The 23,669-nt window shown below is 40.7% G+C and overlaps 1 protein-coding gene across 1 annotated transcript in view; it reads right to left on the reverse strand.

The window, feature by feature from the left end:
* The window catches only part of dock2 (dedicator of cytokinesis 2), a 104,617-nt gene extending 82,650 nt beyond the window's left edge, over positions 1 to 21,967 (reverse strand). Inside the window, exons 1-21 of the mRNA XM_085425344.1 lie at positions 21,813 to 21,967; positions 19,894 to 19,977; positions 17,430 to 17,470; positions 17,185 to 17,240; positions 16,981 to 17,077; positions 16,746 to 16,894; positions 16,344 to 16,479; positions 15,543 to 15,700; positions 14,259 to 14,340; positions 13,952 to 14,087; positions 12,389 to 12,464; positions 12,152 to 12,228; positions 9,800 to 10,050; positions 9,365 to 9,463; positions 9,121 to 9,193; positions 8,711 to 8,814; positions 7,438 to 7,639; positions 5,809 to 5,906; positions 5,618 to 5,707; positions 5,267 to 5,367; positions 3,220 to 3,354 (exon numbers count right to left, since the gene is read on the reverse strand). Coding sequence (XP_085281470.1) covers positions 3,220 to 3,354; positions 5,267 to 5,367; positions 5,618 to 5,707; positions 5,809 to 5,906; positions 7,438 to 7,639; positions 8,711 to 8,814; positions 9,121 to 9,193; positions 9,365 to 9,463; positions 9,800 to 10,050; positions 12,152 to 12,228; positions 12,389 to 12,464; positions 13,952 to 14,087; positions 14,259 to 14,340; positions 15,543 to 15,700; positions 16,344 to 16,479; positions 16,746 to 16,894; positions 16,981 to 17,077; positions 17,185 to 17,240; positions 17,430 to 17,470; positions 19,894 to 19,977; positions 21,813 to 21,855 — 2,288 coding nt within the window. The 5' untranslated portion in view covers positions 21,856 to 21,967. The remainder of the gene's footprint in view (positions 1 to 3,219; positions 3,355 to 5,266; positions 5,368 to 5,617; positions 5,708 to 5,808; positions 5,907 to 7,437; positions 7,640 to 8,710; positions 8,815 to 9,120; positions 9,194 to 9,364; positions 9,464 to 9,799; positions 10,051 to 12,151; positions 12,229 to 12,388; positions 12,465 to 13,951; positions 14,088 to 14,258; positions 14,341 to 15,542; positions 15,701 to 16,343; positions 16,480 to 16,745; positions 16,895 to 16,980; positions 17,078 to 17,184; positions 17,241 to 17,429; positions 17,471 to 19,893; positions 19,978 to 21,812) is intronic.
* Between the last annotated feature and the right edge of the window lie 1,702 nt (positions 21,968 to 23,669).

The raw sequence follows: 23,669 nt of genomic DNA on the forward strand, positions 1-23,669 counted from the left end.
CCCTCAGGTCTACGGGCTAGCGCATTAGCAAACTTTATTGCCATCCATCTCTCCACCCATTTCCTTCCTCCTTCTCCTCACTGTGTTTGAGCGATTCAATTGCACTGTGCAGTTTTTAATTACAATGGAAGTTATGAGTGCTGGGGGGAAGGATTAGCATGTGGCACACAGCAAATTTAGCATGTGGAGGGATGGATTAGGCAGTAACACACAGAGGTATTATCACTGGGCTCTTTGCAGAGTACAGTTATTATTGCACACGCATTGTCCTGCTAATCCACCAGCCCTGTCTGTGCGTGAGTGTTTCTGTGTGTGTGGGGGTGTGTATGTGTGTGTCTGTGCACACCTGCGTGGGTGTTATCTACAGTTGATGTGTTAGTGCTGCTATGCTAAGACTGGATTGTGCACTCATACCACAAATACGCACTTCTCCTGCATTTTACACAATAGATGATCACTTTACTCTTAACCTAAATTTTATTTGCTCACGAAGCGTACACTAACACAAAATTATGTAAATTTAAGAAAGGAGTGAGCGGCAGAGAAGAAGTCTGATTAAAAGAGGGGCTGAAGAGCAACTCAGCTGCAGATATTGTAGTTGTAAAAATAATGTCTTCAAGACACCAGTAAACATGACATATGAATTTCTAGTCATAAATATCTCCCTGTTCTGATTCGTAATTTTAATCGGCTTCCCTGGAGTCGAAGTGCTCATTGCTGCAATATTTTGACTGAAATGAGAATAACCAAAACCTCTAAGATGCATCACCAATGAGCGTAACTGTAAAAAATCCTCTGATTATTGTTTGGTCTGTAACGCTTGAAATGTTTCAATCTGATCGATGGAACAGAGTCCCAAGGTACGCATCAATGTGACCCTGAATTTTAGTTGGGAACTATTTTTCCTGTAATTAGTCTTTTACTGTCAAAGTACTATCCTTTTCTGCCTGCTTTTATATTAAATAATAAGATGTGTTAACAATAAGATAACAAAATTCAAAAGCTCAGACACAGACTTGTTTCACAGCAACCATTTTCCGGTGAACTGGTAAGTAAACACAGGTGTTACTAATGACATTAAAGTTCTATTTAATTTAGATGCAGAGGATTAATGTGATTAGTAACACCTGTGTTTACCTTCTTTGTAATATAAAAATGGCTGCTGTGAAACAAATCTATTGTCATAACTAGAAAACACTGAGCTGATAATAAAATGATCATCTAATAATTTTTTTATCACATTAATAAGAATAAGTCTTCATATTAGAAAACATTCTTTTTCATGTGATATAATTACATGCAGTTTACTTGAGGTGAACATATTAAAGAGGACTGTGAGAGCGATTAACTAGACACCAGAGAAATTACAAGCTTGAAGCTTGGAGGACAAAAAGAAGCAAAATTTAGAATTGCTTGCCTTACATATTTCTGAAGTACACATTACACATTCATAATAGATTTTGAACACGAAGCTGGTTTGACAACCTAATAAATCTTCAATGCCACCTATTTAACTATTAATGACTGCTAGTCTTCATGGTGACGGTGATGAAGCCTTACAGATGCATCTACAGCACGGTGGCTCCCCTGAATATGTGATTTTCTCTCTGCGTGACAAGGCCTTAGAGTAGAGGAGAAATCTGATGTGAAAACTTTAGATGCAGAGGAAGCTGAAACTGTCAGCAGCAGGTAGTTGGTAGACAAAGAGACAGAAAAGGAGAGAGAGAAGCCGAGAAGAAGAGTGAGATTTATCGCTTTAGAAACACCCAGGGGATGCTGGTGACTGAAGCTCAGTCAGTCTAGGACCAGTGATGAGATAATGTCATGCACACACAAAAGCATCTACTTAGAAGAATGCTTAAATGTCTGCTTAAAATGTCTGTGTGAACACACATGCACATACATAAACACAAAGAAAAGCACAAAAAGACAAACCTGCAGAAAAATCTGAACTCACTGACAGAGAAATCTGCCATTTTCTAATTCTATCATTCTGAGACACTGGATCTTGCCATTTTTTATAATAGCATTTTGTAACACCTTGCTAAATAGGCATATGTATCTCCATTTTTATTTGTAGACTGTATATTAAAATGGGCATAGTTTCAGGTTCTAAAAATACTCGTGACCGCCAGTGCTGACCCTCAGCTTCCTAGTACACACACAAATGGTATCCAAAATCCTATGTCGCCTCGTTTTCAAGTTATCACGTTCACAAGATTTTCAGAAAACCTGACCTCTGACCTTGACTTTGAGGTCAATGTCATTGTTGTGACATTGTTGTGACTCTCAGTGACCTCTGACCTTGAAGTCATGGTCACTAAGATTCAAACTTATTCATTTACAAGCTCCACTTAACCTTAAGGTCTCATTGTTGCCTCATTCTCAAGCTCTCACATTCACAAACTTAGATTTCCATCTTCTAAAAACATGGGAATCCAGATCAGAATGGGCAAGGTATACCAATATAATTTCATGAGAATGCTGGAACAAACAAAATCTGACCTTAAAAGTTTGATGGACTTGCCCTTGTCCCCAACTGGCAGAGTAAACTCAGTATAATCAATTTATTATCCGAATTTATATATCTCTTCCCATTTCCAGTTTCTCATCAAATAAACAAACAATCAAAAGCCCCCGATGCCCTTTAGAAGATTAAAAAGACAGACTGTCACTGATCAGGTGGCACACACACACACACACACACACACACACACACACACACACACACACACCCTCAAAACTAATTTCTATAAACATTCATACAGAATTCTACAGGGTTGTGTCCTATGTACCTACATCCAGTGGCATCAACACAAAGTCACTCAAGTTACCCACAGGCAGGGAACATCATGTTTCTGGATCATCTGTCTGATCTCTCAGCAACAACTTTTTCACTAGTTATAAATGGTGTTTACACTCGTCATATGGTGCAGCCCTGGGCTCAGCACAGTGGGTGTCTCTCTTGCTGGAACTTTTCTGGCCATGTTGGCTGCCCATTCAGCAGTCCTGCCCTGACATTAGCTAGATCATTTGGTTGCTGCACTTCATCATCAATGCTTATTAGCACCTTTAGTGCTGTAATCAGCAGGCCTTTCTCACAGAGCTGTCAAAAACAATTACTTTGGCAATGCAGAGTCACTGGGTTCTGTGTGTGTTCAAGAATCTCTATTTGCATTGTCGAGGATCCAAAAACAAAACAGAAAAAAAAGTACTCACTGCGAGTAGAGCATGCGTGAACGAACAATAAACTTGAAGATATACTCGAGGGCTTTGAGGGTTCGGAGTATGGGCTCACACTGTTCTCCTCGACTGGACACATCTAGATACCTCTTCAACACCGACATCAGCTTTCTGGGGAAGAAAGATACGGGGGAGGAATCAGGAAGGAGGTGCAGGATGGGGAGAAAGGAGACAATCAAAATCATTCAGACAAAATTGTCATTCCTTTTCTGATGTTGCACAGGTTGGAAAGTTAATCACCAACTCCATTTTTCACTTCCATAGAGCAGAAAGACGGAGTGCAATAGAGTGAGAGCAAAAGAACCAGAGAGAAAAACTGTCAGAGAGGTGGCTGTGGAAAAATAGTATTTCACACCTGAACAGATGTACCTTTCACACAGCTCACAGACATTTTTATTTGCCCTCAGATGCATGGTGAAGAAATCATTCTCCAACACATGCACACCCTGCAGGCGTCTTTAGACACACACATAAATATTCTGCTGTGCCAACGCAGTTGGAGAGAGGTTTGGGTAGCACAAAGTTCAGTCTAAGTTTACAACCTACCAGAATCTTCCTCTTTAACCTTCCTGTGTCGCAATATTATACAACACTAGAACATTTGTACAGTAGCTATATAGCCTTTTGGTTTTGTGATAGCTCAATTTCCATGAAGTGGCAACAGCGGATCGCTCGCTAAGAACGACCACTTTAAAACTACACAATCCTCTTAAACAATAAAAGTCCTTTTAAAACTTGACTCCAATCTGGCCTCACTGCCATTAGAGTGGACTTGAAAATACTTCCAATGTAATTACTAGTCAGTGATCCCTAGTTTTGTTTTGGTGCAGTAGCTTAAAGGCAAGTACAGGAGGATTTATTCCATCTGAGAGCAGTTTAAAATATGGTGAGAGCAAGTTAGACAGTTTTACATAATAGCCTCTGGGCTGACAGGCGATAAGCTGCAGCGACCCTCTTAGAGGGTGAATGCCAACATACTAACGGGAGAGGGATGGAGTTATGATAGAGCACATATGAAACAATGAAATTAGAGGTGAGGGAAATAACCATCTTGTCCACCAAGGTGAACCCAGTGTACAGGCACCAGGGAAATACAAGTATAGCCATCCCTGTCTACTGCCTCAGAAATCCAGAGTGGAAATCAGCCTTCCATCCCTTATCAAGGGGAAACTGATTTCAGACCCTCAGCTAGGGGACCCTGTTTCTCGACCTCACAGACTAATATGGGCTCCTTCCCCTCCATACAGGTGACGTTCCATGTCCCTTTAGCCAGATTTGTCAAGCATTGGACGATCAGAGGGATCGCCAGGGCCTCTGCCCAGAAACACTAAGGACGTTTTCTTTGTCTGAAGTGGAAATGCTGATAATTAGTCTATTTTCATCTATTATGAGTGTACAGTTTTTGAGTTTGCGTACTGCAAAATAAACTCAATAAATACACCATGTATAAGACCACTTCATTATAACGTGATATTTTGCCGGCCATGCGGGACATGCTGGAATGTAATATTCTCATCAGTCCTACGTGTCGCTGCCTCATTTACAGCATCTTTTCAATAAGAGTGGCATTTCCTATTTTATTCTTAAATGCGTGACATTTTACAGTGATTATGTGGAATATAAACTCATTTACCTCAGATTAATGTGATTACATAAGGGGTTTTCATCACCATATTTATTTCTATTGTCATTATACAAGTAAACAAAAACCCACACCATCGGCCTCTGGCTGCATCCTGTCACGTTCAGACAAAAGCTCACATTTCCTGGAAAAGCCTGTCTCTATTTACTGAGCTCTTGTTGTCATGTGTCACTGTGAGCTGTTGAGACCAGGAATCTGACTAACCAAGAGTGAAGTTATTAATCACTGCACCATGCGGTTTAGATTCAATTCACCAAATCATTCAGCAACTTCCTTTGCTGCTCCAGTAAATGGGATGTGTTGTTAAAAAGTGTATCTTACTCTTTCTGGAGTGACATGACAGTAAGAGGAAATAATGGAAAGATAATGGAAATAACCTACTTGTAAGCCAGCGTAGCACTGAAATGTTGCTTGATGTAGGCCTCCAGCACTGTGTTGAAGTGCTGGAATTTTCTGTCAGCGATGAGCCCGATGATGTGTATCTGCCAGACATAGTAAGAGAAGAGAGACTATGAGAGTTTGTTAAACGCTTACAAAGCAGTAAAACATTTAAAAGGCAGATGAGAATTTTTGTATGATCATCTGACAGTCGTGTTTATTTGGGAAAAGATGGACGGTTAGATACAAAGATGTCAAGACCCGCTGAACGCAGAGATAGCCTGTCAAGATATCTGCTACATGTGTTGACAACGCAAGCATGCAAAGTCAGACTCACAAAAACCACACACTCACCAAGGCATCAAACACAAGAATGTCATAGTCATCAGTCTGAGAGTGTTCCATCATAATGTTGAACAAGGCATCCAGAGTGTCCTGCAGAAACTACATACACATGTACAGAAAAAAAAGGGAGAAGCAGTCAAAGTACACACACACTAGTCTACACGCTTATTGAATGGCACACTTGTATTCACACCACTGACCTTGACCACCTCCTCTCCATCAATGATTTTTAGCTTCTCCAAGTTTTCTTTGAGGAGCTCAGGTCGAGTCCTCCACTTGAGCAGACCCAAAAGCCCCACTACACAGACGAGAAAACAAAGGATTTTTGATGTTCAGGTGGAAGTTGAGGTTACTCAACTATAATGTAAATGCCATTTCAATTAACAGCATAATTAAAAAAGAGAGAGATTCTCCTTGGTATTGCGCAGAATTCAGTATTAATTTCATGTGAAATATAGTAAGCTGATTTTTTCTGCGCTGCATTAAAATTAGAGTTGAAACAATAAATGATTTAATTAGTTACACTAATTAACTGACAGCACTGAAGTTCAGCAATTTGCTGTTTTCCCTGTTTTAAACCACTGTAAATGTAATCAACCGGGTTTTAAATATACAATAATAAATATAAAGTGTATGCTTCCTGGGCAATATACATTTAATTCTAGAGTCTCAAGTTCATCTCCATCTGCCAATAAAGTGGAGATTTGTCAAGTAATGATTGTTATATGGACAGTGCCCATCCCTCTGGGACTTTCAAATCCACAGTCTGTGTCATTAATTCTGCTTCAGTTTGACACGGGGCAGATTTCCATGTCTCTGTAGTGCTGCCCACGTAAGGCTCACTGCTTTCCCTGACCGGTAATTTCTGACTCACCGGGCCAAGCCGCACATCTGGTGGGTGGCCCTGAACAACATTGTGTGCATGCATGCTTAAAAGCCTTTGTGTTTGTAAGAGTGTGCATGTGTGTGTCTGTGTGCACGTGGTACAGGTGATTAATACAGCAGGATAATGTTCATTATAGTGATGGACTGACTTCCTCAGTAACAGCTGTTGAACTCCACCTGTCTCTGATGCACCTTACTGTCTGGGGTGAACGTGCTTTTTGCATTAGATGTAGATGTGCATTTCACTCTGTGTGTGTGTGTGTGTGTGTGTGTGTGTGTGTGTGTGTGTGTGTGTGTGTGTGTGTGTGTGTGTGTGTGTCTGGCCTGTGGGGCTGCCTGAGTGTGTAGGACAAAATGATGACATTCCCTGCTAATAAAATCCATGTATATACACAGCCTGCCCTCCATCCCTTGCTTATTATTCCATGACCACAAAACATATAGTCTAATTAAGATTCTGTTGACTCACCATTAATTGGTTAGAGGTTGTCTTTCCTCTAATTTGACCTCACCTCAACCTTTAACTCTAAACCTAAAAATAACACAGTCTTAGCACGTCAGTAAAATGTTGATTGCATTTCACCACAAGTTTGTTGTTTTCAAGGGAAACATTTGAATCCAGCTCAATACATGAGGCCACATCCGACCAGTATTTCTTACAGACTTGTAAGGAGTGGATTTGTCCTCTACTAATTTCACAGCCAACCGATGATTCATTGTCTTTGCCTGGCCTTATTAGTCTGTTGAAAGAAGTTGTTAATTAATGTTTTTTTTTCTTTTTTTGGATGTGTCAGGCTTGATTTCAAGCACCCTCCTCCACATAAAGGTCTGCTTTTGACCTTTTGTCATCTATTGTGTTTTCATGGCCGTTTCTGTGTAAAAATCGTTTGCCCTGCCAAGCCTCTAGCGTGCTAACGTCGCCACAATATCAGGCTTGCACGTACCGTTTTGGGTGAGTTTAGTGGAGCAGACCAGGGTGGAGATGGTGAAGCTGTCTCTAGAGCTTACAGACAGGCCTCCTCCTCCCCCAGACACGCTGCTTGAGCTGCGGCTCAGTGTGGACATCTTGTGGGGGTCACTGTGATGGTTGCGGGTTGAGGGCAAAGACAAGTAGGAGTTCACGTCTTCCATGCGCTTGCTGTCACCCTAAAAGCACAAAGTCATTTTTAACAAAATGCTGTGGATACCATTAGTGCGACAAAGCTGTCATAGATGTATAGAAATTGTCTCAGCTTACAAGACGTCTTGATGTAAATGAAAAACTGATCGATTTGATACATTTGTAAGATTTGTAAAGCGTAATCCTATGTTTTGCCTAAGCCTTATTTACTTCTGCCTTAATTTTTGTGAACTCATAGTTTTGGATACAGCTGTGTCAGACAAGTTAGAAAGATAGAAGCTTTGACAAAAACAGAACACCGTTAATTTGTCACATCAACATCAACGGTTCTTCTAGGTTGATTGCTTCAGGGTGGCAGGTAGTGGGTAGTGGTAGCAGTGGGACAGCTCTGGCACGGCAGAGGTGAGGGCATCAGTGAATGTCATATTTTCAACTCAGCACCCTCAACTCTGTCCTCATTAATGCCACATCAGTAAATAATGAGTGAGTGGCTGGAAAAATTGGAGAGTAAGAGAGTGAAGCCATGAGCGGCGCAGAGATCGAGAGGAATGCAGGGATAACGAGAGATAATCAAGAAAGAGGGCACAGAGGGACCATCCATTTGGTCTTTGAGTGAATCACGAGTAATTAATCTTCATTGGGTTTGGCATTTAATCAATATGGGGATTCAATCTTAGCTTGGGCTCATTTGGCAGGAAATCTATTTGGCTTCACTCAACCTGTCTGGGTGGCCATAACCTCTTATCTATACTCGCTACATGTTTAGGTCAGTTTTGATGATTGTTGCATTTAAACAGACATTGTTAGACGTTTTCCCCGGTGCAATCATCTTTCAAACTTATTTGTAGATTATCTACCATACAGTATTTTCGACAAGTGGCTGTGCACATTTTCACCACTTTTGTTTGACCTTCATATTGTAAACATAAATTCATCATGAAAGGATCATTCTTTGTTTGTTATTATGTGTTCTTAGGTCTATATGCGCTGTTCTCTAAACTGGAAAACGAGGATGATGGTATTTCCTTTTGAGAGGATACTGAGTCCATTCATTAGTTCGTCTTTCTTTATCCAAAAGTTCTGCCGCTGGTTCTGACCTTGAAGACCACAAGTTCATGCAGTCCATCCTGCAGAACAGTCCCATCATCCTTCATTAGACGCACAAAAGCCATAGCGAAGTTCTTCTCACTCTTATCCTTGGCTGCAAATTAAGGAGAACGATAAGTAAACAAAACTAGAAATGGCCAGGGGAAAAACACATCAGGGAAATAGAGAAAGAGAGGAAGGAGTTCACACGGCACGCGAATTCACACGCAGAAGAAAGAAAAAGTGCTCATTTGTTTAATCAAGTATGTGTAATGATGCCTTGGCTCATTTTCCAAATAGGTTAGACTCATTCTGTCCTTTCAGTGTCACATTATACTCAGGGGATCAGAGAGGAGGAGTTAAGAGTGATGATCTAATGAAGAATGCAGACAAGTAGAGAGAGACAGAGGGTGATACTTACACTCCTGGGAAGAGCGATGTCTGAACATAAAGCGTAAATGAATTCTGTGCATTTCTTCCAGGGGGACTGCCACCTGGAGGATATCTCACGTTATTGTAGAATATAATAAAACTGATATCCTAAACACATACTGACAGTATGATGTGATTTCTTGCCTTGAACATTAGAAATCACGAATGCAAATGCATTATATCAAGACAACGGAACGAAGAGACTAGTAGATAAGGAAATAAAACACACACACCTTAAACGTCTCCATCCAGCGGGGCTGTTTGACTTGGTAGTAGATGACAGATCTGTACTCACTGACTGCCTTATCCCCTGCTCCCAGACAGATGGAGTTCTAGGAAAAAGAGAGGTAAAGAAAAATACGCCTCACAGTGACTGTGAAGAATTTATGTTTGTGTGTGCATCCATGTATGCCTAAGATGGATTTGCCTTCTGGGATAAATCCGTATCCATTTGCCCTGACTATGAGAGGGTGAGTAAGTGTTTCATCAGTGCCGTGCTTGCTCAATGACCTACACCACCTCAATCATTTAATACACAACATATACTTTTGCACCCGCACACTTTATCTATACCCTAGACACACACAAACCAATCACAGTTCATAGAAATCCCTCTCCTCTTTGAATCCATTGATATGCTCTGTCCCTGTTATTTCACATTTCCTCACCTGTATGACTTTGCCCTCCTCATCACAGACCCACATGATGACCTCTACGTTTTTCTGGGTTGTCTTGTTGTATTTGTCGAAGTCTCCGCCCTGTAAGGTGAGGTAGATGTCATTGCGAACATCTCCAGGCATAATGATCTCTGGGAAGCCAAGCTTCCGGGCTACCACGGTGCTGCGGTCCACGAGGTGAGGGTATTCCTTCCGAATCTGCACAATGTCCCCCACCAGAGCCTTCATGGTGACCCACAGCCCTATGGATAAGAGAATGAAGAAGACTATGTATTAGAGATGGAGGAAGAGAATGTACTACTGAAAAAAAAAAAAAAGATGCGATAATGACTTTATATACGTTTTTTCCTTATACATATTATTCTTCTGCACTACATAAAGTGTGATGCAGAGTTGTGGTTGTGTTGGTTAAAAGAAGCTAGGAAGAGGCTTTTCAAGCTTATATCTGGTCACATTTCTAGTTAAAGCCATGAGATTTATATTTTGTGTAGAGCTGCCATGGGTATGCTTTGTTGGGAACCCTGAAGCACATATGAAATCTTCCTATTCTGGCTTTGGAAATCTTAATGCCGGTAAATCTGAGCAGGTCTCAGGTGACCAGCCCCGTCCTCAGTTGCCTCACATGTTTCGCTGGCTCCATTCTCAACTGCAAGACCGGGCCCAGGCTCAAACCCAAACCCAGCTCCAAGCCCAGCTTTGTGGCAGCTGTGGCTAGAAGATCAGTGGATGCGCCAGCTTCTCCAGTCTGCATGTTTGATCAAGACACTGAACCCAGAGTTGCCTCTGATGTTGCCTCTGATGCATCAGAGTGTGAGTTCGTGTGAAAATGGTATAGAAAAAAAAGTTCTTTGAATGTATGTGAATGAGCACTGTAGCAAAAAGTGGTTTGAGCACACAGTTAGAGTAAGGGTACGCATTATATACCAGTCAGTTTATGGTATCATAAAACTTTTTATGCTTATTCTTCAAGCATACATGCGTTTCTGTAAAATGCAACAGACCAGAAAGAGAAAGATGCACAGATAAGATTTGGCCTGCAGGACCATCTATCATATAAAACAACCTGTGTAAAAACAGTGTATTTTAATGGGCACGAGCATAAACTGAATATTTTAAAGAACTTTGCAAGACCAAACCTTAGCAAATTTAAGAGCGTTTGCATGTAAATACAGGCACCACTCAAGTCTTCTTTAAACGAGGGATCGCAAAACGAGTGTTCATTTATTTCTCTGTGGGAATGTAAATTCAAATGGAAGCCAAATAAATGAAAATAACTTCAAGGACCTGTAGTATTAAAACTGAATTTAAAAAAAACTTTAAGATGTTTTCAGGACCAACAGAAACCCTGAAACATGAGGCCTGAGGGCTGAACTTAATGGATGCTTTATTTTATGTAAAAGGTTACTGGTTATTTATGGGAAACATGATATTAAAATGAACTGAGGATGTGCTGGCATTGCAGACAAGACTGCAATAAATGCTGGAAAATTGCTGTGTCCCATTTAGGAAATGGGAGCAAAGGGGGAAAAGAAAAGATGGAGGTATTATTATTATCAACAGAATTTACTTCTAAAGAAAATGGACTCTCAGAGGGTTTCAGAGAAATTAGGTGAAAAAGCAAAGAAAAGGAATTGGGAATCAAAAGGGAAAAAAGAGGTGAGCTATTTTAGGGAAATACATAGGTGGTGAAATCTAGACTGTGTTACAAACCTACATTTTCAAGGCTAACCACAGACCTACAGGGAAAACACTCAATGTGTTTTGTGTGTGTGTGTGTGTGTGTGTGTGTCTGGACAGTAGCAAAAGCACCTAAAAGAGAGGAAGGAGAGATTAGGGGTGAGTAATGTTAAGAGCAGGCATCTGGTGGCCTCAAGTGTTCCTTCCATATCTGCTTGTTCAAGTGCTCCTTTCATTTTCCAGGTTATGCCCAGGGCCTTCAGGAGTGAGAGGAGGATAAAAGCTGAGCGATATGACAGTGCAGTCGGATATGCGGGGTTACTCTATGTGGAACAAGACAGTGTCACCCATAGGGGTTGTCAAAGTCTGCCATAAACATGAGGTAGTGAGCAGCAAGACTAGAGTCTGGTCAGGGAGAAATGGAGGTTAAGTAATATGAAAACACCAGCTCAAGGGTGGGTGCCATACATCAGGATAATGTCCTTCATTCTCCACCCTAGTGCAGAGAAAAGAGGCGAGGATGCAATGAAGAACTGCCATTTTATCTAACCACAAATGACTGGAGCATATACAGTCCAGTGGGAACCTTCAGTGCGTGCAGGACTTTTGCAAGAACTGCCACATGACTAGGAACAAAGAACAAAGCCTGGGATTGCAAAACTGTACCTTGGCCACCACTGTCTCCTCGTGATGTTGTCACTTTGTTCAGTAAGGTGTGGAGAAAGTCATTTTCTGCAACTACCCTGGAGTCAAACATACAAACACAAAGAAAACATTCATATGCAGAAAATTACAGTACTGTTTTCTTAATTTTATAGGTAATAGATTTTCAGGTTTTTAATTGCTAAGAAAAGGTCAGAGAGAGGTGGAGTGGGAAAAAAAGAAACAAGAAACAGGACATACGGGAAAAAGGGGATGAAATACTGCTTCTCTTCATCGCATTCAATCTTCCCTTTGATGATATCACTGATGTCCATCACTGCCAAGAAGAGAAAACAAATGTGTCTGTGATGACAGAATCAAACAAGTACTAGGTTGTAATCCGTACTGAGGTTTCACATTAGCAAAACACCACATTAGAAAGACTGGCCTCCTCATTGCTCGTTGTGAAGTTACATGAGGATATAGGCAACTTAGAAGTGAGATTCCAAGAAGCCAAAAGTGTAAAAAAAAAAAGGGCTTTACAGTCACCATCAACATTTTAGCTTTGTACAAAGGATAGCTCCCAGGTGTAAGTATGTTCAATAATACCTGCAGCAGCACAAGCAGAAGCAAAACAATGTTGACCTTTAGAGCAGCGGGCCCCAACCCCCGGGCCTCGGACCGGTACCGGTCCGTGAGTCGTTTGGTACCGGGCCCCGAGAGTTGAGGCTCAGGTCTGAAATGTATGTTTTTCAGGGTTTTTATCGGTTTTCAGCGTTATTTTGTTATTCTTTTTATCGTTAACTCGGTTTTCCTGGGTCTTTTCACGTGTGTTATGAATAAATCATATTTTTTTTCAGTACCGGTACTAGTTTTATTGTGTTGTATTTATCCGCGACACCTTAAAGGCCGGTCCGTGTTGTCGGGCATAAACTGGTCCGTGGCGCAAAAAAAGGTTGCTTTAGAGAACACAAGTAATAATGATTGAAGCACCTAACAAAAGTCATTATTGATGGTAAAACTGGTGGAATTTGGTAATGAAATGAGATGTGTTAGCCTTTTCTCCTGTGAATCGGATGAAAGCTTCTGTTGTTTTACGGGTGGCTGTAGCTCAGGTGGCAGAGCAGGTCAGCCACTAATCAGAAGGTCGGTGGTTCGATCCCAGGCTGCCTCCTGGCTGCATGCCAAATATCCTTGGGCAAGATACTAACCCCATGTTTGCCTATTGGTGGTGGTCAGAGGGCCCGGTGGCGCCAGTGTCCGGCAGCCTCACCTCTGTCAGTGCGCCCCAGGGCAGCTGTGGCTACACTGTAGCTTGCCATTGCCAGTGTATGAATGGGTGAATGACTGAATGTAGTGCAAAGCGCTTTGGGGTCCTTAGTGACTGAGTAAAGCGCTATACAAATGCAGGCCATTTCCCATTTGACCCTCAACATTAATCAAAAAGACACGCTCAGTTACCTTGAGGTCACCAGTATGCTTACAAAGCTACTTTTTAAAAAAAAAAAAGGGTTTTAACCCTGCACTTTTTAAATTCACAGACTTGCAGTCTTCTTCACTGCCTTCAAATTATGCAATAGTGTGTTTCCTGTTCACTATATCCGATGATTAGTGTTCAATATATCTGTTCATTAGTGCAAAAGTGTGTCATAATTTGAAGTCACGTATATGTAACAAAACTAAAATAAACATTGCTTATCGCTGAACTAGCAAACACTGACAATGAAGATTGCCAATGTACTTTTTCCACTCCTTGATCACTAGAGCTAGAAATTTAGTAGCATGTTGGAAAAAAAACCTCTGCATTGTCTCTTCATGACTTACCTGCAACCCCAAAAGGCCTCCTCAGGCCCTGAGTAAACTTCTTGTTGTTTGCTTCTTTCAGGTCCATCCTGCCTACTCTTACAATCTGACAGATCAAATAAATCTTCTCTCTGCTCAGGTCTTTGTTTCCCAAGTCCTGTTGAGCAAAGACAAAAACAATTGTGTATGAAATAAATTCAGAAATCAGGAATAAAGGAACAAACAAACAAACAAAAATGCTATGTAATCTTCTGAAAAGAAATAGGTCACCTATTTCATCTCTCCACAGCTAAGAACAGTGTGACATTGCCCTCGTGTGGTCACTTACTGTAAAGACAACCTTCAGGTTGTTGAGCATGTCAATCTCTTTAGGAAAACCTTTGCTGCCCCAGCGTACTAAGTAGTTCTCACTGTACAAAGAAGGGTAAAGAGTTACAAATAAATAAATACACAAATAAATAAACATTTTTAAATTAATTTTACATTTTAGCAAGCAACCACATAAAGATTATCTCATCATTCATAATTAAATTTTCAGACATACTCTACTAGCCAAAATGAAACTGTGCACTGCAGCCTGACTGATGCACATGATTCACAATGAAAACAGTTTCAGTGAAACTTAAGCTCAAATCTTTGATCCCCTTGCAAACAGCTGTAACTACTAAATCTACCCTGTGTAGCTACATAAACATGTAAGAGACACTTTAAAGGAGGAGAATAGAAAAGCGGACCCCAAGAAAACCTGTGGGTGCAGTAAGGTTAAAAAAATTAGAAAAACCTAATATCTTTCTAAAATATTGAACCCTACTGTTCTTCACTTTTTTTCAGGGAGATGTGGATAAACATACCTCTGCGGAAAAAAAAAGGTTTTCAAAGAAAATAGTAAATTATTTAAGCACATAAGCACAGATGAGACAGAAGTGAATCAGAGATCACAGCCAATGCAAGAAAATACAAAAGAGTAGCTGTGGATAATATATGTTATAAGAATAAGATGACAGACTTGGGTCTATCTTAATACTTTCAGCTTCTGTGGCTGAGACATAGATATAGCCAGTATGACAGTGAGTGACAGGGCTTAACGTCAGCACTGTCAGGCACCACACAGTGCTGCCACTCAGTATGTGCGGCCCTATAATTTGTAGTTTCTGTATATTTATTTTTGGCATGCCGTTGTTCACATTTAACAGGGCTTAGCAATAGAAGAGAAACAATGGAGAGGTATACAGACACAAGAAGAAATAGAAAAAAGGTTTTGCATATATGTTTTATACAGCAGAACAATTGAGGTAAGGTTAAAAACAACAACAACAACAACGACATCTAAACAAACAAGGGATGTAATTTTTTAGCTGGAACTATGATGTTAATTTCCAAAGAAGAATCAATTACATAAGAAAAAAAATCGCCTTATCTTTCAGTCTGTATGTTTGTGATTTAACACAAAATAAAAAGTCACTTCCTTTCAGTGACACTGAAAAATATATAAGACCCGCAATAACTTTACTTCACAATGTGAAGCCAAATCTTCCTGAGCGTCTAATCCACCTGACAGGAACATATGTCTGAAACACCTTTAGGGAATACGGTAAGGAAAGAGAAGTGACACCTGATGATGGTTTGCTTATTGGGATCATAGAGGGACATGAAGAGCTCGGAGTCCTCTCCAATGCGACAGACAAAGTTCCTCACAAAGACGTAGAGGCTGTGGGTGGGGGAGGACTGGATCCGTGCTGAGATCCCGCTGTGGTCTGTCTGGATGTTGGACTGTGTGAGAGGAAATAAATTTTAGGAGATAACTACTGATGATGATTTAACAGGATAAAATTCCAACCAAAAGTGTTCATTTTGGCAAGGGTCTGATAAATGTGTTTGGCTGCTCTAATGTTTTATAATTAGTGGTTACTTTATTCTAAAATGCACCAGCTGCAGCTGCAGATTGTGGGTTTGTGCGGGAAATGGAAATCACTGAGTAAGAAAATCATCAGAAATCCATTCTGTCAATGAACTGAGTCAAGGCTGAAATGAAAAATTGGCTGGATGGAGTTGAAGTGGAGTTAAGCCAATTTGAAAGGAAGTGAATTCTTAATTAGTCCAAGCTAGCACACATGACTGGGAAGTAAAATGTATTATTTAAGGACTTTTTCACAAGGGTTAAGTTTTATTTTACTAATTTATTATTTTTTTAAAAAAGTAATAAAGTCGTTTTTCTACTTGTGTTTAGTTCAGGGTAACTTTTACGCGTACTTGTATTACCCCAATAATGGGGTAGAAGTTACTCCAGAAAAAAAAACTCCCTGGTTGTTGCTTCCAAGCTGAAAAAAACAACACTGTTGTGACTGTGACATCACATTCACCCTTGGAAAACATTTTCTATATGGCCCTCTCCTTCCTACAGTTTGTTATATACCTGCTCCTCTTTGATGCGTTCATTGATCTTGGCTGTGGCCTCCTCATGGGCCCGAAATAGACTGATGACGTTGGCTCGCTCTGGGTCCAAGATGTTCCCGTCGTCATCTCGAACAACCTGGTCCAATTCAAGGATCCTGGTGTGGGGAGTAATAGAGGGAAGATTGATACAAGGTGAACAAGGATGAGGGAAGAGCAACACAGGAACACAGCAAGGGGTATGGACTGGGAGGCAAAGGAATAGAGATTGCAAGACAAAGTTATCAGGAAAAGAACAGAAAGATGTTCAAAGGAGATCAAACTAACATGAATTATACAGTCAGTATGACAAAAATCTGGTTGGTTGATTAAGCTTTAAACAATGAGAAAGTATAAACATGTTTAAATATTAATGCAGGCGTACTTGTTGCCATAGTCAATCTTGGAAGTAACTTTCTGCTTTAGCTCCTTGAATTCATCACTAGGCAGGGTGCCAGACAGGAGCTGAGAACGCCACTCCATCAGTTCCCACATCAGCCTCTGGACCTGTTTGACACGTGCCTCTTTATTGGCCTGGAGAGGTAAATAAATGATGTTCGATTCAGGCGCACAAACACACACACACGAGTACAAAAAGTGGCTCACTGTTTAATTCATACCACAAATAGCTGCTTCCATATGCTTCCCCACTCCCTCAACGTAGTGGTCACCTCCTTCACCAAGGGCATCTCTACAGACAACACCACTTCCTCATCTCTGTCAGAGCATAAGTAATGGAAAATGGAACAAATTAAAAAAAAACTTTTACAGACAGTTAAAGATGCCTTATTTTTGGTACTGTTATTATTATTTTTTTTACATACCCTCGTTTTTCAATTATGACTTCCTTAACTTGAACAAAACTGACTGGAAACATTCCCTGGAATACATGTAGAGGAGATGAATGAGGAAATGATAAGTGGTGATAGCTTGGAATATTCTTTTCCACAAGAAAGAATAAGAAAAGTAAAATTCTCACATGAATAAATCTGGCTGACCGCTAAAATGTGCTTTAAAGCTTTCTGTTAATGTAAATCTTCACTGATATTATGCTTGTGTAGGCTCTTACCTGTTGCGCTTTGTTCCTAGACAAGAAGCCTCTGTACCAACCTGAAAGACAAAGTGGCATCTTACTATCAAGACAGGAAATCAGGATAGTGTAGACTCTCTAATTGGAACAACATCACCACCTTAAGGGAGTCCAGCTCCATAATTTTGTGGAGATGGAGCTGGACTCCTGTAAAATGGTATCAAAGAGGGGGATGTTGTCCAACATTAGGACAATACCTCTGACCCACTCCATGACGTGCTGGTCAGTCACAAGAGGATGTTCTGTGAGAGACTGAGATTTCCCAAATGCACCACGGAACGACACAGGAAATCATTCCTACCCGTGGCCATCTCCCTGTACAAGTCCTCCATCTAATGCACAGTACAATAACTACACCGTTTTGCACATGCTCTACAGTGAAAATAACAAATAACAAGTTTTGCAGTTTAGAGTAAAATGTCAATCATATATATTTCACTTCTGCAATATTCTGGATATTTATAATTGAGCTATTTGTACATATTGGAGGCATTTCTTATATTTTGTAAAATTTGTGATATATTGTATTATTTAATACAGCTCGCACTGGAACGGTTCGCAGCCGAGTGTGAAGCAGCGGGAATGAGGATCAGCACCTCCAAATCTGAGGCCATGGTTCTCAGCCGGAAAAGGGTGGAGTGCCCACTCCGGGTCGGGGATGAGTTCCTGCCCCAAGTGGAGGAGTTCAAGTATCTCGGGGTCTTGTTCGCGAGTGATGGGAGAAGGGAGCCGGAGATCGACAGACGGATTGGGGCTGCAGCTGCAGTAATGCGGACGCTGCACCGGTCCGTCGTGGTGAAGAGGGAGCTGAGTGTAAAAGCGAAGCTCTCAATTTACCGGTCGATCTATGTCCCTACCCTCACCTATGGCCACGAGCTGTTGATAGTGACCGAAAGAACGAGATCGCGGATACAAGCGGCAGAAATGAGCTTCCTCCGAAGGGTGGCTGGCCTCTCCCTTAGAGATAGGGTGAGAAGTTCGGCCATCCGGGAGGGGCTCAGAGTAGAGCAGCTGCTGCTCCACATCGAAAGGAGCCAGCTGAGGTGGTTCGGGCATCTGACAAGGATGCCCCCTGGGCGCCTCCTGGGTGAGGTGTTCCAGGCATGTCCCACCGGGAGGAGGCCCCGGGGCAGACCCAGGACACGCTGGAGAGATTATATCTCTCGGCTGGCCTGGGAACGCCTTGGTATTCCCCCGGATAAGCTGGAGGAGGTGGCTGGGGAGAGGGAGGTCTGGGCCTCTTTGCTTAGGCTGCTGCCCCCGCGACCCGGTCCCGGATAAAGCGGATGAAGATGGATGGATGGATGTATTATTTAATTTAGTTCTTAATTTAGTCTGTTACTGTTATTGTCTTGGAGCAACTGTAACCACATAATTTCCCTAAGGATTAATAAAGTACTCTGATTCTGGAAGTTACAGCAATGTAATAGTTATACTCACTGGTCACTTTGTTAAGTACACCAGTTCAATTGCTTGCTACTGCAAATATTTAATCAGCCAATCACATATCAGCAACTCAGTACCTTTTCAAGACAACCTTAAGAAGTTCAAACAGAGTTTCAGAATGGGGGAGGAAAGGCGACTGAAGGGACTCTGAATGAGGCACTGTCGTTACAGCCAGGCTCGCTGGTCTGCCAGCTAAGAACTAAGGCTATAATGTGGTTGAGCACACCAAAATTGGATGGTAGAAAACTGGAAAAAAACATGAGTCTGATGAGTCTTGATTTCTGCTGCAATATTCAAATAGTAGGGTCTGACTTTGGTGTAAACAACATGTAAGCATGGAACCATCCGGCCTTGTATAAACAGTTCAGACAGATGGTGGTGTAATGGTGTTGGCGATATCGTGTTGGCACAGTTTGGACTCCTTAGTACCAGTTTAGCATTTTTTATCTGAATATTGCTCCCGACCATGCTCATCCTTTTATAGCCAGAGTGTACCCATCTTCTGATGGCCTCTAATGGCTGTTTCTGTGTGACAAAGCCCAAATCATCTGGCTAATTCCATAGACACCAAATCTCCATCCAGCCTTTTAGATTTGCATCAAGAAGATTCACTCTGCACCAACTGTGTTATGCTATCATGTGAACATGGACCAAACTTTCTGACGAATGTTTCCATCATCTTGTTGCATCTCTGCCAGGAAGAATTAAGGCAATGCTGAAGGCTAAACGGGGATTAAACCCAGTACAAGGATGTAAAAAGTAGCAGTTGAGCGTACATATTATTGTATTTTAAATGTATTTATCATGTTTATACTCCATAAAACATGATAAACGTCTAACTCTCACAAATGTAACATTTACAAAAACACGAACAAAATATGCTTACTAACATGCAGTTTTTCAATAACAAATAATTTCAAAGTTTTACACATCTATGTATAAAGTATTTGAACCACACTGACAAACCGGATAACCGACTTATTTAACAACATTTTACCTTCGCAAACCTCTTGGATGTGGACAGTTTCGCCCACCTCCAGGGAAAGGTGCTTCTCATTTTGGCCAACAAAGTTCCACTTTACTAAAAAAGAAGAAAAAAACCCATAAGTGAATAAAATAAAAATATACATAAATATATTGAATATATAAATAAGGTTATTGTTACAATGGAAAAATAAACTTGAACACAAACACTAAGTATGCAATGGCAAGCCTCGGTTACAGGAAGATTTTAGTACACACGGTAAGCTAGCTTGATTCGTGACGTCACACGTTATAAGGTTTTTTTTTTTAAAAAGGCTAACCAGTAAAAAAAAAAACGTAGCAGTAAAACACAATAGTAGATGGCGACTAAGTAGCTTAAGGTAAATATAAATAGGTAGTCCAAATAAGTTAGTGTATCCAGATGCTGGCCAGCTGCAAACGGTGGCACACACGAGTAGGCAGGCAACGGAACAGGTTAAGGAGCAACGCCTTTCTTCAGTGGGCCTCAGGTTGGGTTTATGCGATAGTAAACAGCATTTCTTTAGGTTTTGGGCTGTTGATAATCCGGAGCTCTGGAGCAATTTAAAGACGTTAGTAGGCTCTTTTTTTTCTGCTTTCTGTCTTTTCTTTAATGACTGTATCAGTCAAAATGATCGGATTTAGGAAACAGTGAAAGCAGCAGTGAGTAGCGACATGGGTTGCAGCCAAAGACCAGTTGCACGGCAGAGGAAAAGTGTGCAGAGCACCGACAGCTAAAGTCTATCATTCATCTTTGTGCAACAGTTCAGAGGTTTGCTCTCCTCCATTTGAGCTTAAAGATGGTTTGCCCTCAAGAAGAACTGCAGCTACAAAATGCCTGCTAATGAAATTCTGACTGTGCAAAAAACCAAGCAAAAAAGTCAGACTATTTCTAGACGATACTTAAACTGATAGAAAAGGAAAAGGAAGCTTATTTGTGCGCACTTCGTGAGACTAAATTGTCAACATTTTTTTTTTTTTGCATCAGACTTTTCTACTGTATTCAAACTTGAGACTTCCTTCTTCCCCCACTTCCTGTGTTGTAGTCTTACACAGACCAGGAAGATATTTATACTAGATACAATAAACAATATTTTCTTTGAGTAAGTATATTAGAAAGTGCTTTAAAATGACTTTTTAACCCACACCCACCATCAGCATCAGTCTCGTGCTATAAGTAGATGAACTACCCAGGTGAAAGAACCCTACATGGTCTATCTTTTTGCAAGTAGGTTAAATGATAAATCAATGCAGTGGCTGCAACAGACCAGTGAACCTCAGTTAATAAAGTCTGTATTAGAAGGCAGAAATCTGTGTCTTTTCCAAGTGTGTGACTGCACTGCATATCTAATGGCAACACACACTGATTAGCTCCGCCATATTAAACCCACATACATAACAGATAAACTGCACACTGTACTTGCCCATTCTAGGATTTGCTCCAAGCCAAAACCAGGCTTTCACTTTCAAAAATGAACATTTTTAAGGACTGTTTATCTTTTAGCTTCCGTATTTATGTGCTGCATGCTATGCAATTTGTAGAGATTGCCTACTTGCAGCTGCTTATTTCTCCATTTTTGCTTATGATTTTATCCCTTACAAACCACTGCAGAACCACTTCAGTGCAAATAAACTATAATTAGCGTAGTTGCACTGAAGTTAAATGATGAATAAGATTTCAGGATCTCAGTTCTTTGGAAGGATTAAAGCTGATGTCTACCTCCTAAAGCTCTTTGAGGCCTTTGGCACCTGCCTACATCCGCCAAGCAGGAAGTGATGGGAATCTATTTTTCTCATTTCTATTCATTCGCTGTATAGGCTAGCATCATACCGTAACAGAAAGGCACCATAAAAACTGGATGTGCCTGCACATCTCACACAAAGATACATACAAACAAGCACATGTTGACTTACCTACACCATACCGCTCTCTTGTGGTTTTCATCCAAGGAGCCATGATTGTGTGTAATCCTTTACCTACTTTATACTTTTGTCTTTAGAAATCTCCTAGTTTGTCCGTCCACCTTAACTTCTCATTTCTGCATTTTGTTAACGTTAAATGAAAGCAATAAGCCCATCCCCCTTTGCCTCTCTTCCCCTTCTGTCTCTTCTCTCTTCCTGCCTTCAGGCGGTTAAGAGGAAGTGGGTGAGTACAACAAGGTGGAGTCCTACAGCACCCGCAGGCTTTTGCAGCGTGCGATGTCTCTTATTTTCCTCATTTAGACTCGACGTGCCGTCATTATTCAAAGTAAAGCGTCAGTAACACACGATGACAGTTACAGAAGTGTTAGAGTCGAGAGGATGTCTGAGTGTCCAACCGGGCCTGTACGTGCACATTTTTTTTTGTGCTTTTTTTTAAAGATCTTTTCATGTTTTCATATCTGAAAAACGCAGGTTGTCTGCTTTCTCACAGTAGCATCTAGCTGTTGAACCGTTGATGACTTAAACCATTATTCAGCCATCTTGCACATAACATACTCTGACTTTTCCCTTTGTGGATCACCATTTGAGCTTGTGAAATCAAATGTTGTAGACGGCAAAGCATCAGAGAATATGGCTTGATGCTGTGTTCTATTACAGATAATTTGAGCTCCCCCTTCCTCCTCGATCTACAACCAGAAAGGTAAAAGTGGAGAAAATGCTTTAACAATCCGAATGGCTAGGCAAGCACTACAATACTAATGCTAATCTTTAACAATTTTATGTTGCATAGGGACGATGGGTTAAAAGCTTCCTGGGTTTTTTCTTGCATGAGACATCAAACCACACTCTGTTTTTTTAATATGAATTTTGCTGCTCATTAAAATTGATCTGAAAAGACTAAAAAATGTCTGTAATAACCCAGAGGCCACGTCATCAAGCCCTGCCTGGCTAGCTCTCCATACCTCATTAATGGTTAATTTGATATGCATGTGAATACAGTGAAAAGGATCTAATGATCACATTCCAGCAGCATGAAGCAAAAATTATACTGACTTTGGCAATCACTAAAAAACTTTGTAATGTTTGCAATGTTAGCTGAAAGACACATAAAAGACTGCATGTATAGCAACCGCAGCAATTTTGTCTCTTTAATAGGGAACATTCCTGCAGCTCTATATACTTTCTAAACTGAAACTGCACTAGTACCTCAAAAAACAGCAAGAGATGTGAAGTGACGCAGATGTTAACTGGGTCCTGAATAGCTGGTTTTAAGAATCTTATATAAAATTAATATTCCAGTTGTGGACTGAAAAAAACACTCCTTAAATAAACTGTATTTACCCTGTACCTCCCACAGATTGTTGCCTTGGTAACCATTAGCTTTCCATTCCTGACAGCATCCTTTACACAGCAATTGGCAACAAGCATCCATAATTGATGAGACCTTTTTTAATATTATTGATCGCTCTCTTGACATTAATTATAACCTACACTCTTAGAATAGTAAATAGTAACTTTTCAGAGACCAGTGGGAAGTAATTAATATCCAAACGATCCATTTATGAACCAATAATCATCCTCAAGTCTTTATGAACTTCATCATCAGTATGACACTCCCAAAGCAATCACCCCCCACCCTTTTTAAAAAAAAAAAAAGTACCCTGTAAATATAAACTCAAACTTCAAACCATTTTCAACTGGTTGATGATTATCCTTACAGCTTTTCTTCTGTTATAGTCCCTATTAGGGGAAATATGGATGACTCACGGATTAGTTTCTTCTGGACATCTTCACAAGACAAAGGACCAATCAAAATACTCTATGTGAGTATTACTTTTTGGACAGCCA

This window comes from Rhamphochromis longiceps, linkage group LG2, assembly GCF_057381845.1.
Source record: "Rhamphochromis longiceps isolate RC_006_pf linkage group LG2, R_longiceps_female_GT1.1, whole genome shotgun sequence".
In the NCBI taxonomy this organism is placed as follows: Eukaryota; Metazoa; Chordata; class Actinopteri; order Cichliformes; family Cichlidae; genus Rhamphochromis; species Rhamphochromis longiceps.